The sequence below is a fragment of the Canis lupus genome, chromosome 14, assembly GCF_011100685.1.
Source record: "Canis lupus familiaris isolate Mischka breed German Shepherd chromosome 14, alternate assembly UU_Cfam_GSD_1.0, whole genome shotgun sequence".
NCBI classification, from domain to species: Eukaryota; Metazoa; Chordata; class Mammalia; order Carnivora; family Canidae; genus Canis; species Canis lupus.
Window position 1 is genome coordinate 31,830,125 of NC_049235.1, and position 13,485 is coordinate 31,843,609.

A 13,485-nucleotide genomic window follows, 5' to 3' on the forward strand; every position below is an offset into this window, starting at 1 on the left:
TCAGCTTCTCCTTCTGCCTATGTCTCTGCCTCTCTCTCTCTGTCTCTCATGAATGAATAAATAAATCTTTAAAAACAAAAAGATAATGATATCAGGTTTCATTTTTGTCTTCTTTCCAGTCTAAGGGGGAAACTCTTTAGTATTTTACTGTAGAGTATGATGTTTGTGGTAGTGTTTTCTTTTGCTATTTATATATACATATATACTTTTTTTTAATTTATAAGCTTCTTTTCTCTCTAGTTTACTAAATATTATCATCATGAATGACATTGAATTTTATTAAATACTTCCTCTGGATTCATAGACATGATGATGATTTTTCTCTTTTATGCTCTATTGTCTTTTTTTCATTGTAAGATCTATAGTGATTAAGAAACATTTCCTGATATTAGAAATTTGTTCCCTGTCTCTTATTATTGCTAGAAGGCCATTAGTTTTGTTTTTTTTTTTTCATTAGTTTTTTAGTCTTTTCAAGGATCCAACTTTTGTTGATTTTCCCTATTGTATATTTGTTTTCTATTTCACTTTGCTTATTATTTTCTTCCTTCTACTTTCTTTGGGCATAATTTGATATTTTTCCAACCTTTTCTTTAAGCTATTAGTTTCCTTTTAAGTACAACTTCAACTACAGTACTAATGTTTTGACAGGTTTTGTTTTTTCTATTCATGATTTCTTTAGAAATATAGTGGAATGTACTTTTTACATTGGGGATTGTGTAGTCTTTTTGTTACTGAATTTTAGGACAATTTTACTGAAGTTAGAAGACATTTTCTGAGTGATTTCAGTTCTTTGAAATTTGTGGTAGCTTATTTATGATCTAACATATGGTCAATGTTAGTAAAATATCCCATGTGCTCTCAAGAATATATGTTCTGTTGTATGTATGATATTCTTCATATGTCAGTAATATAGTTTCTGCTGTTCATATTTTCATTATATGAGTTTCATGTTTGCTTGTTTTGTAAGTTATTAAGAGGTTTGTTGCATTTTCTCATTACTAATGAGTCAGGACATCTTTTTAAATCTTTCTAGGGCATTTTCCTTCTGTGAATTGTCAGTTCATATCTTCTGTTGTGTTGTTTGATTCTCTCTTGGTCCTCACTGAAACTCTTTATTTGGGGCACCTGGGTGACTCAGTGGTTGAGCATCTGCCTTTGGCTCAGGTCATGCATGATCCTGGGGTCCTGGGATCGAGTCCCACATCAGGCTCCCTGCAGGGAGCCTGCTTCTCCCTCTGCCTGTGTCTGCCTCTCTCTCTGTGTCTTTCATGAATAAATAAATAAAATATTAAAAAAAAAAAACCTCTTTACTTAACATGGATATTAAATTGTATATATTTATATACACATATACTATATAGAGTATATATATATGAAATCATAAATATGACCTATTTTTGTCTATGCTTTAACTTGATTTGTTCTTTTGCCATGCAAGATTTTTAATTTTTATATCAGTTATGCCACTATTTTCCTTTAGAGATTCTGGGTTTTATTTAGATATGGCTCTTCCTACTCAGATTTCTAAATTTTTTAAAAGTATAATTAACATACAATGTTATATTGGTTTCAGGTGTACAACATAGTGATTCAACAATGATATACATTGCAATGCTCACTGTAAGTGTAGTTACCACCTGTCAGCATACAAAGTTATTACAATATTATTGACTGTATTCCCTATGTTGTACTTTTCATCACCATGATTTATTATACCTGGAAGTTTAAACCTCATAATCTCCTTCATTTGTTTTACCCATCCTTCCACCCCCTTCCCTGTGGCGACCACCAGTTTATTCTTTGTATTTGAGACTGTATCTGTGTGTGTATGTCTTTTTGTTCATTTTTTTCCTCTGGACTCCATGTAAGTGATATAATATATTTATCTTTCTCTGACTAATTTCATTAGGTATGCTATACCTTCTGGGTCCATCCATGTTTTTAAAAATGGCAGGATTTCATTATTTTTTTACGGCTGAGCAATATACCGTACCTTCCTTATCCTTTCATCTATTGATGGACACTTAGATTGCTTCCATATTTTGGCTATTATAAATAATGCTGCAGTAAACAGAGGGGTGCATTTATCTTCTCAAATTAGTATTTTCATTTTCTTTGGGTAAGTACCCAGCAGTGGAATTACTGAGTTGCATAGTATTTCTATTTTTAATTTTTAGGGAACCTCCATACTGTTTTCCACAGTGACTGTACCAATTTACAGTCCCATCAGTAGACACAAGGGATGTGTACTTTTTTGATGCCCTTTTCCCCATATTCTCAGACTTATTATTTCTGGTGTTGTTGATTTTTGCCATTCTGACAGGTGTGAGGTGATATAGGTCACTGTGGTTTTATTTTGCATTTCCCCGATGATAGTGATATTGGTAATCTTTTCATGTGTCTGTTAGCCATCTGTATATTTTCCTTAGAAAACTATCTATTCAGGTCCTCTTTTTTTTACATTTTTATTTATTTATGATAGTCACACACAGAGAGAGAGAGAGAGAGGCAGAGACATAGGCAGAGGGAGAAGCAGGCTCCATTCACCAGCGGCCTGACATGGGATTCGATCCCGGGTCTCCAGGATCACGCCCTGGGCCAAAGGCAGGCGCTAAACCACTGCGCCACCCAGGGATCCCTTAGGTCCTCTTTTTAATCAGATTTTGTTTGTTGTTGAGTTGTATGAATTCTTTATATATTTTGGGTATTATCCCTTTATTGGATATATCATTTGCAGATATTTTCCTGAATTCAGTAGGCTTCCTTTTCCTTTTGTTGGTGGTTTTCTTCATGGTGCAAAAGTTTTTTGTTTTCAGTGTAGTCTCAATAATTTATTTCACTTTTGTTTTCTAATTTGTCGGCATCTAATTTTTCTTACTAGTTCCTTATATGTATTTCTGTAGTGTTGATTATTACTTTTATTTCTGATTTTATTTATTTGTGTCTTCAATTTTTCTTCTTCCTGGCTAAAAGTTTATTAACTTTATCTTTTCAAAGAACCATCTCTCGGTGTCATTGATCCTTTATATTGTTTTTATAGTCTCTATTTCATTTGTGTCTCTCTGATCTTTATTAATTTTCTTCCTTCTACTAACTTGGGGTTTTTGTTCTTTTTCTAGTTGCTTTAGGTGAAAAGTTAGATTGAGATTTTTATTTCTTGAGATAGGCCTATATTGGCATAAGCTTCTTAGAACTACTTTTGCTGTGTCCCAAAGATTTTAGACCATTGTGTTTCCATTTTCATTTGTCTCCAGGTATTTTCTGATTTCCTTTTTGATTTCTTTGTTGACCCACTGGTTGTTTAGCCAGTAGCATGTTGTTTAGCCTCCATGTGTTTGTGATTTTTTTCCTAGTGTTTTTCCTTATAGTTGATTTCTAGATTCATACAGAAAAAAATGCTTGATTTCGGTCTTAAATTTATTGAGACTTGTTTTGTGACCTAACATGATCTTGCTTTATGTGTGTGTTCTTCTTTTTTGTTTGTTTGGTTTTGTTTTGTTTTGGTGTTCTTCTTTTGGATGGAATGCTGTGTGTGTATATAGTAGGCCCATCTGGTCTAAGGTATCCTAGAAAGCCAAAGTTTCTTTATTGATTTTCTGCCTGGATAATCTATCCAGCGATGTAAATGCAGTGCTAAAGTCCTGCTACTATTGTATTACTGACAATTTCTCCTTTTATGTCTATTAATATTTTGCTTTATATATTTTAGTGCTCCTATGCTAGTTATATAGGTATTTACAATTATTATATCCTTTTGTTGGATTGATCCCTTTATCATTCTGTAATGCCCTTCCTTATCTCTTGTTATAGTCTTTGTTTTAAAATCTATTTTCTCTGTTAATAAATAAAATAAGCTGGGGTGATACTAATTTATTTATTTTACTTTCATTTGCATGGAGTATTTTTTTTTCCATCCCTTCACCTTCAATCTGAATTTGTCTTTAGGTCTGAAGTTTTATTCTTGTAGGCAGCATATCGATGTCTATTTTTTTAATCCCTTCACTCACCCTGTATCCTTTGATTAGAGCATTTAGGCCATTCAGTAGGGATGTACTTACTCCATTTGGTTCATTGTTTTCTGGTTGTTATTATGGTTATTCCCTGTTCCTTATTTTCTTGCTCTCTTGCCTTGTGATCGATATCTTTACTTAATGTTATGGTTGGATTCCTTTTTCTTTATTTTTTTTTTTTTCTGTATCTATTAGATTTTTAGTTTGTGGTGACCTGCAGGTTCCTATATAACATCCCAAGTATATAGCAGTCTATATTAATGGTCGCTTATGTTTGAACAGATTGTAAAAGCACTGTTTTTTTACTACCCCTCTCATCTTGTATGCATCTGATGTCAAATGTTACATCTTTGTGATTCCCTAATTTTCTAGATAACTGATTTTACCGCTTTTGTCTTTTAACCATCATAAGGTTAAATCAATCATTTGCAAATGATTGCTCTACCTGTACTATAGGTTTCCTGGTGAAATTTTTTTCTTTCATAATTCTCTTTACCTTGGGAAACTCTTCCTCTCTTCTTCAATTCTGAGTTATAACCTGGCTGGGTGGAATATTCTTGGTTGTAGGTTTTTTCCTTTAAGCATTTGAATAGCTCATGACACTCCCCTCTGGCCTGCAAAGCTTATGCTGCAAAAGTAGCTGACAACCTTTATGGAGTTTCCTTTGCATTTAAACAGCTCTTTTCTCTTACTGTTTTTAACTTTGATGTATCTTGGTGTGGGACCTCCTTGGGTTCATCATGTTTGCAGCTCTCTTTAATGCTTGTTTCCTTCCCCAGTTAAGGGAATTTTTCAGCTATTATTTCTTCTCATATGTTTTCTGCCTTTCCTCCCCCATCGCTCCTCCTGCTAGGATACCTATAAGGTGAAATTTGTGTACTTGATGTGGTCACAGAGGTCCCTTAACTGATCTTCTTTTTTTTTTTTTTTTTTTTTTTGTGGTTCCACTTGGGTGCTTTCCATTGCCCTGTCTTCCAGATCACAGATCTGTTCTTCTGTCTCTTCTAACCTGTTGCAGATCTCTAGTGTATTTTTCATTTTAGTTATTAACTTTTTCTTTCTCTTTTTTGAAGTTCTGAGTTCATCCATTCTTCTCCCAAGTCCAGTGAACATTACTTTGAACTCTTTTATCAGGTAGATTGTTTCCTTTGTTTCTGAAGTTTTGCCTTACTCTTTCATTTGGAGCATATCCCTCTGTCTTCTCATTTTTCACTTTCTAATTAAGTGAAACAACTACCTCTCCCAGTCATGAAGGAGTGACCTTGTGTAGGAACATCTCCTGTGTAGATTGCATGTATGCCACTGGCACCTTTGGCTGGCTGGCTGCTGCTGTCCTGGGCACATGGAATCCTGGGTTGCTCTGCACAGGGGGTACCCTGGCCAGGATGATTAATTCCTAAATTCTTACAATTTATTTTTATATTTGGATCCTTATTCTACTCAGAATTTATTTTTTCTTCAGGATGTCATGGATGTAAACTAAGTGTGGAAATAATATTTTTCTAAAAACTTTTATAGCACTTGTCATCAGAGAAATCTTTGTCAAAATTAAGTTCATGCTCCCTGCTCTCAAACTCAATTACAATGAACTTTGCTGGGTTTTTAATTTTTTTTTTATTTTAAAATATTTATGATACAACTCTTCGTAATATATGCCAAATTTTTTGCACCCAATTTTAGAGATGAAGAAGGAACAGAACATTTACGAAAACGAAATATGAAGTTGCCTTTTATGTTTACTACTGGAGAAGCTGTGTTGTATGAGATAACAAATCCCTTTCCTCCCATGATGGATCCCTTACCACTAAGGACTAAAAATGGTGCAAGTGGAAGAGATTCTGCTACCAAATCAACTCTAAATAAGGATTCTCTCAATCCCAATTCCCTCCTGGCTGCCATGATGCAACAAGATGAGTCTATTTATCTCTATCCTTCCTCAAGTAGTACACCATTTGAAAGAAATCTTTTTAATGACTCTATGAATGAATGCAGTAATTGGCAAGACAATATCACACCCATGGGAAGTGATAGTATCCTAAAACATGAGCAAATAGGTCATTCTCAGGAAATGAATCCAACACTCTCTGGAGTTCAACCAGGGCTCCTTCCTGACAATAGAAATAGTGACTTGTATAGCATTATGAAACACCTAGGTATTGATTTTGAAGATATCAAACACATGCAACAGAATGAGGAATTTTTCAGAACTGACTTTTCTGGTGAGGATGACTTCAGAGATATTGATATAACAGATGAAATCCTGACATACGTCCAAGATTCTTTAAGTAAGCCTGCCTTCGGGTGTTCAGATTACCAGCAGCAACAGCCCATGGCTCTGAACTCCAGCTGTATGGTACAGGAGCACCTGCAGTTAGAACAGCAGCAGCAGCAGCAGCAGCAGCTCCTCCAACACCACCAAAATCACATAGCAGTGGAGCAGCAGCAGCAACTGTGTCAGAAAATGAAGCATATGCAAGTCAATGGCATGTTTGCCAATTGGAACTCTAACCAGTCTGTGCCTTTTAGTTGTCCTCAGCAAGATCTACAACAGTATAGTGTCTTTTCAGACTTACCTGGGACCAGTCAGGAGTTTCCCTACAAATCTGAGATTGATGCTATGCCATGTACACAGAACTTTATTCCCTGTAATCAGTCTGTGTTACCACAGCATTCTAAGGGGACACAGTTAGACTTTCCCATAGGAAATTTTGAACCATCCCCCTACCATACTACTAATTTGGAAGACTTTGTCACATGTTTACAAGTCCCTGAAAACCAAACACATGGACTAAATCCAGAGTCAACCATAGTAACTCCTCAGTCCTGTTATGCCGGGGCTGTGTCCATGTACCAGTGCCAGCCGGAACCTCAGCACAGCCATGTGGCTCAGATGCCATACAATCCAACCATGCCAGGTCCACAGGCATTTTTAAACAAGGTAAGGGTTTTATCAGACTGAAGAAACCCTTTCAGTGATCCTTCTTACATTATAAATACACATGAGTTGTAAACATTTTATGTCTGTGACTACTTTTATGTTAGTCAGTACTTTTCTGGTATTAGTATGTTAATATGAATAGGTCTTTTTTGCTTGAATTGTAGAGGAAAAAGAAGTCAAGGGCTAAGGCAACCTAATATGTCCTTTAGTTACCAAGTGAAATTATTACAAAATATATTGTTTAGAATAGATTCTTGAGTTTATCTCTCTTCTTTATATGATCCTTTAAAAATTCAGAAATCTATTTGCATTTTTTAAAAGATTTTATTTATTTATTTGACAGAGAGATAGAGCACAAACAAAAGGAGAAGCAGGTTCCCTGCTGAACAGGGAGCCTGACATGGGGCTCAATCCCAGGATGCTGGAATTGTGACCTGAGCTGAAGGCTGACACTTAACTGACTGAACCATTTACGTGCCCCTGTATTTGCAAAGTGTTTTCTTTAGGTCCACCTGGGTGGTTCAGTTGGTTAAGTGCCCAGCTCTTGACTTCTGCTCAGATCATGATCTCAGGGCCATAGATAGAGCCCAGCATGGAGTCTGCATAAGATTCTTTCTCTCCCTCTCCCTCCCCCTCTTAAAAAATTTAAAGCTCAGTCTTTTTTATATGACTTAAAGCCAATATAGCTGTGCTTTCTTCAAATGCCTTTGTCCTGGGTGACCCCTGAATTCAGCCACAGTACCTTCAAGTTATCTGCCAGATGCTCATTTTATCTTTAAAAGTGGAATATTTTCTTCTGGAATTTTAAAAAATTTTCTCTCATGTTGTCAAGCTTGACACTGTATTTTCATTTTATTTTTAAAAATTTTACTTATTTTTTAAGAGTCATATACTTTACTGTAAGCACCCCTGCATTTTGATTTTTTTTTAATGTGTCATCAGGATTCTTCTAACAGCCACCACAGTTTAAATCTAAAAGTAATCGTTGAAAAAAAAACATTAATGATGGTAGCTGCTTTCTCTTTCTATCTCTCTGGCCTCCTGGGAATATATTTTGTTTGCATTCATGCTTTTCCATTAAAAAATATTTAGTGCACTTTAAAGAATAATTCAGTAGGCTTTTGAAGAAAATCCTGATCAAAATTAAGTTCATTGATCTCTATTTACTGTGTATTAAAGTGTTGGAATAGCAGAAGAGATTCAAGTTCATGACATTTTTCACACATTTGGTTTGCCTATAGATGAGGTTTTTAGTAGAAAACGGCAGTGGAAGTTTTTCCTCTGATATATATCCAGCGTCCCTCCCGACATCCTTCAGTTATCTCAAAATTTAGTTTTCAGTTCGAGTCTATCTCACAACATCGCCATAACGTGGCAGAGGTAGGCAACCTGAGTAAACTGCTGACACGTCCCTCATTTACAGGGTTTACAATTGTATTACTCAAGTTGTTCAGTTTTGTTTTTTACTCCCCAGTTTAGGTTTTTTTATTACTTTATGAGTAAGAAGATAATAGGAAGTGAGTAGCCCTATGGATTCCCCCAGGAAATTATTTAAAATTAAAATTACCTATGTGGCTCACATTGTATTTCTATTAGACAGCACTGCTTTTGACAATATATTTAAAGAGAATTGCTGACATGCATCATGCTTTGACTAATGAGTCATTTATTCAAAGACTACCATTCTCTGATAATACCAACATCTGTTTGAAGACTCCATGTAGATGCCATTCATTAAAGACCTAGATTATGTGACTTTTTACTATATATTTAATGTTTTGGAGGATCTTTTAAGTCTAATGTTAACATGTGACATAGGATTTACTTGAAGCAATTAGAGTTATGAGTTCAAGCTATTTGAAAGTTGCCACAACTTTCACTAACTATATACTAAAATACAAAAGTTCCATATAAATCCCTACAGAATTGTGTATCTGCCTCTTTTTTTTCAGTAGCAGTTATAGACTAATTTTATTGTAAAGAAGATGAGAGCACTTTATTTGGTAACTTAATCTGTAATTGGGACCATTTTTAATAGTACTTCTCAAAAGCATATAACAGATAAAAAATTGGTTTAGGAAATCCTATCTATGCTATATTTTAGGAATATTAAGACATCTCTATCAGAACTGACCTTTTATGGAAAAGTCCTAGGTCTGCAGTCCAATGTATTAATTTTGAATGCAGTCAATCCATTGGTACCCAGAACTTGACTAAAATGGAATCTGGTCAAAGCAAACCTATTTATGACAGATATATTATGTAACTGTGAATCATAGCTGATACTCTCTGATCTGTCAGTTTCTATCCAAACCAAAGACAACTTGTTCATCAGATACTCTTCTAATGTATGGAATGCCAAATCTGAGCTCAGACTGATATATCACACATTTGTACCATCTAATGGAGAAACCAGGAAGTTATAAATGCAACACATAGTATGTGCTCAGTAGGTCTTTGCTGAATGATTGAAATTTTAGCAACAGTAAAGAACTGAAGTTTAACAATATGCAAGGCAAATGTTTTAAAAATGCAGTTTAATATATCATTTAGTGGCTTAAGATACTTGAAAGATCTAGTCTGATTAATCGCATTGCTATTTTTGTTTGCAGTTTCAGAATGGAGGAGTTTTAAATGAAACCTATCCCGCTGAATTAAGTAATATAAATAACACTCAGACTCCCACACATCTTCAGCCCCTTCATCACCCACCAGAAGCCAGACCTTTCCCTGATTTGACATCCAGTGGATTCCTGTAATTCCAAGCCCCTTTTGCACCTTGGTTTTTGGATGAGTTTGCAGAAGATTACAGAATAATAATACTGTCAGTGTTGGTCATCAGCAAGTTTACATGGAGGCATTGATGTGTGTTGTTTGTGCTATTTTTCCAAACCAAACTTCAGTGTTTTTAAGAGTTAAGAAAATTACCAGAAATACATATAGTCATTAAACTATAAATTGTGCTGCCACAGGGAGTGAGGTTCCATCTCTATTTCACATGATTCTGAGTACCAGAGAATATACAAAACTTATTTAGGGGAACTGTAGGACACTTTTAAATAAAAATTTGTCAGAAAAAAATACTTTTGAATTTTCAGCTTCTAGATTATTATTAATATACCAAATACAAAATTAAACTCCTTTTGTTTAGCTTTGGCTTTTATCTCAGATATTAAAGTAAGTGATTTGGTGCTTTTATAAAAGATAATCTCAGTGCTTTCCTCCTTCATTGTTAATATAAGTGCCTCACAATTTTTTATACCTATAACACTGTAGGATGTATATTTGATAGAAAATATACTTTTTTTAATAACATTCTGTGCACAAATATCATTTGTATTTCTTAAATCAGTCATTTTTATTATTCCAAGCATGTTTTAAACTGCACTACTCACCCACTTTCTTCAGGAAAAGGGCAAATAATGATTGAAAAGATATTTATTATATAATCTAGTCGCTCCTAGACTTTAAATGTTGCTCTGTGCCTTATGTTGAAAATTTTTCGAAGTAAATTGTGTTTCCAAATTATTTTTTGATTATCCTATAAATATTAAGACCACAGCACTAAAATTCGAAGTTTTCAGAAGAAAGAGATATACTACCATTTACTAAAATCTCCATGATAGTTGAATGTTGCAATGTGGAAAAATCTGCTTGAATGCAACCTTGTTTATTAACTTGCAATGAGAGGTAGCTTTATTTCTAGCTCTTTAATCAATCACCCATTTCAATGTGTATAAATTCCTTAAAAACTATTTTAGATCTAGAATGAGCTTTAAGGTATAGTATGTTGACTTTATAAATTTCACTTCTTAGTACGGTGGAAACTTTGTTTTTCTCATATTTGAGGAGTGTTCAGATTGAATATAGCAATGTTTGATGCAAAATATTGTTATGAGTGAAATGAATGGTGCATTTATAGTTTATAATGAACAAAATTATTTGTAAAATATTTTCAATCTTTCATTTAAAAAAAAGTCTATACCTTATATATGCATATAATTTGGGTCTTAGATATTTTATCTGTGTGTCTTTGTAAGAAATCATATAATGAATCCAACTGTTTTTACCTTGATATTGAGACAACCATGCAGTTCTCTTAACTTCAAGCATTATGTTGTTTCTATGATAAAATGACCTTTATTATTAATCACCCTACTAACTTGACCGTCCCTCAGGTGATTTTTTAAAAAATACCCTTTTATTTAAATGTGACATCTGAAGGGCAGACACATTGCATGTATTGCATAAAAATATGATGGAGTAACAAACTGAGATGTAGTATTAAAATATAACATTTTTCACTTTTTTAGTAAATGTATATAAAAGTGGCTTCAGATAAAATGTCAGTTCTATGCATTTTTAGTCAAAATTTTGAATCTGTAAAATCTATTTAAATTCTGAAAAAAACAGATTTTAAAACATTTCATAATTTGTTTCCAGCACCAAGTATCACAGAAGAATTAGAGTAGGGTCTGCATTAATATTCCATTTTTTACACATAAGCCTTTCATCAAAAGTCTTCATGTAACCGTTTTTGTTAGTCTTTCCCAACATGTTACTGGGTGAGTTAATTAGCAGAAAAATAGGCTTATTTAAAATTGTGAATAGGATGACAGTTATGCACTTGTACAATTACAAAATTTTAAAGCAATATTGTATATTTTTATCTATATAAAATAACTAAAATGTATCTAAGAATAATAAAATCACATTAAACCAAATAACCATTTGTCTATATTGCTAAGTGCCAAACAAAGAATGCTCTATGTGTACTGCTCTAACAAGGGATTCCTTTTTACATGAAGCGCACTTCTGAGGATGTGGATATGTCTAATTCGAACTCTTCCTATACCAGGTTGTTCTTACAGTATCTGAAGATTTACCAGTGTTCTGGTGTATTAGGAAACTGTTAATCATTACTATGCACCAAATAGTGTTTCTCAGTATTACCAAATTTTAGGCACATGTTTTCATGGCTTTTCTCTTTTCTTCAAAATGTTACTGTTTACCTATGCCATGCATACATTTTTGTTCAAAATATGATTTATAACATCCTTATCAAGCAAAATTGTATACAGTAATATATGGTAATAAAATAATCACTAAGTATAAATAATATGTTTTGATGTAAATTCTTTCTGATCCATATAGAAGAAATGAGCATGTTTAATTAAGCATTATAGTATTATAACTATATTAATGAAGGCAATCTACAATATTTAAGGATATGTTAAATAATTTATAAACTTCTTATAAAGTTCTAAGAAGAACTTTATTGGATAAATAAATTATCCTGGATAATTGTAGCCTTTACCTGAATTTATATATATATATATTTTTTTTATAAATACACTCTTCAAGTAACTTCATAGATTAAAGTGCTGCTGAAATGGAATTTTTTTTTAGACTTTGTATTAGTATTTAGATGTGGTGGTGTTAGGATCTCAGATTACATTTTTAAATTCCATTTTCATATTTTAAGAATATTCAACACATTTTTAGAACAACTCATTGTATTTTGTGTTTAGATTAGAACGAGAATGACTACTCTCCTCCTTCACATCTGGCAGCAGGCTTAGTTCTGACCATTTGTGATTCTCTTTCTCAATATACTGTACCTTTGGAAGCACACCCATTCTGCAACTCTTTATGAATTGCTTCAAAATCAGTTATCTCCCCTCTGTAAAGGGGTAAAATAAAAAGACACCTCAATCCTGATTGACATTTGTGGGACATCTGAGAATGTAGCAAAGCTAAGCATGCATGCCCTGGAGTCAGTTTCCTGGCCTTCCACAGATATGACAGGGATCTCTGGAAAGGTTTGTTACTCTGAGAGTTTCTGCAAAGTAAGGATCACCTTAATACCTGCCTCACTGGACTGTTGGAAGGATTCAATAAATAGTTTATATAAAAATATTTAGTTCCCAATGGCCAAAACTGGAACAATTTGAGCAACAAAATAAATAATAGCATATGATTAAAACGCAAAGAATAAATATCCATGAGTGCCTCCTCATATATAGAAGTGATTAAATAAAGGAGCAAAAAGGGGCAAACCTTCCTCACGGAAGAAGCCCGAGTATTTAGAGATACTACACTTTCCAATCAATGGAGTTTAATACCTCCTCCTTCTCAGAATGGGCTAAACTGAGAACAGAGCAGAAAAGGGGGAAAAAATTACATTCTAGAAACCTGGCAACTGCTTTAACCTAGAGATCGAGGTTGATGTCACCAATGTTAAGTCAGGCTAGCATGTTCTTCCTAAATGATACTGTGACAAGCACACTTCAGCTCTATGGTATCCTCAGAAACACATAATCCCAGTCCACTTGTGAGAGAATATCAAACAAATGCAAATTGAGAAACATTCACAAGTCTCCTTAAAAATGTACAAGTCAGTAAAAGCAGAGACAGAAACACTGTCACAGACCAAAGGATACTGAGGGGGGCACAGTGATTAAACATGGTATGGCACCTTGGACTACATCCTGCTACAGCGAAAGGACACAGCTGCAACCAAGGGTCCAACTGCAC

The 13,485-nt window shown here is 34.0% G+C and overlaps 1 protein-coding gene across 1 annotated transcript in view; it reads left to right on the forward strand.

The window, feature by feature from the left end:
* The window catches only part of AHR (aryl hydrocarbon receptor), a 49,793-nt gene extending 37,729 nt beyond the window's left edge, over positions 1–12,064 (forward strand). The window contains exons 10-11 of the mRNA XM_038557017.1: positions 5,691–6,948; positions 9,561–12,064. Coding sequence (XP_038412945.1) covers positions 5,691–6,948; positions 9,561–9,707 — 1,405 coding nt within the window. The 3' untranslated portion in view covers positions 9,708–12,064. The remainder of the gene's footprint in view (positions 1–5,690; positions 6,949–9,560) is intronic.
* Positions 12,065–13,485: the final 1,421 nt, after the last annotated feature.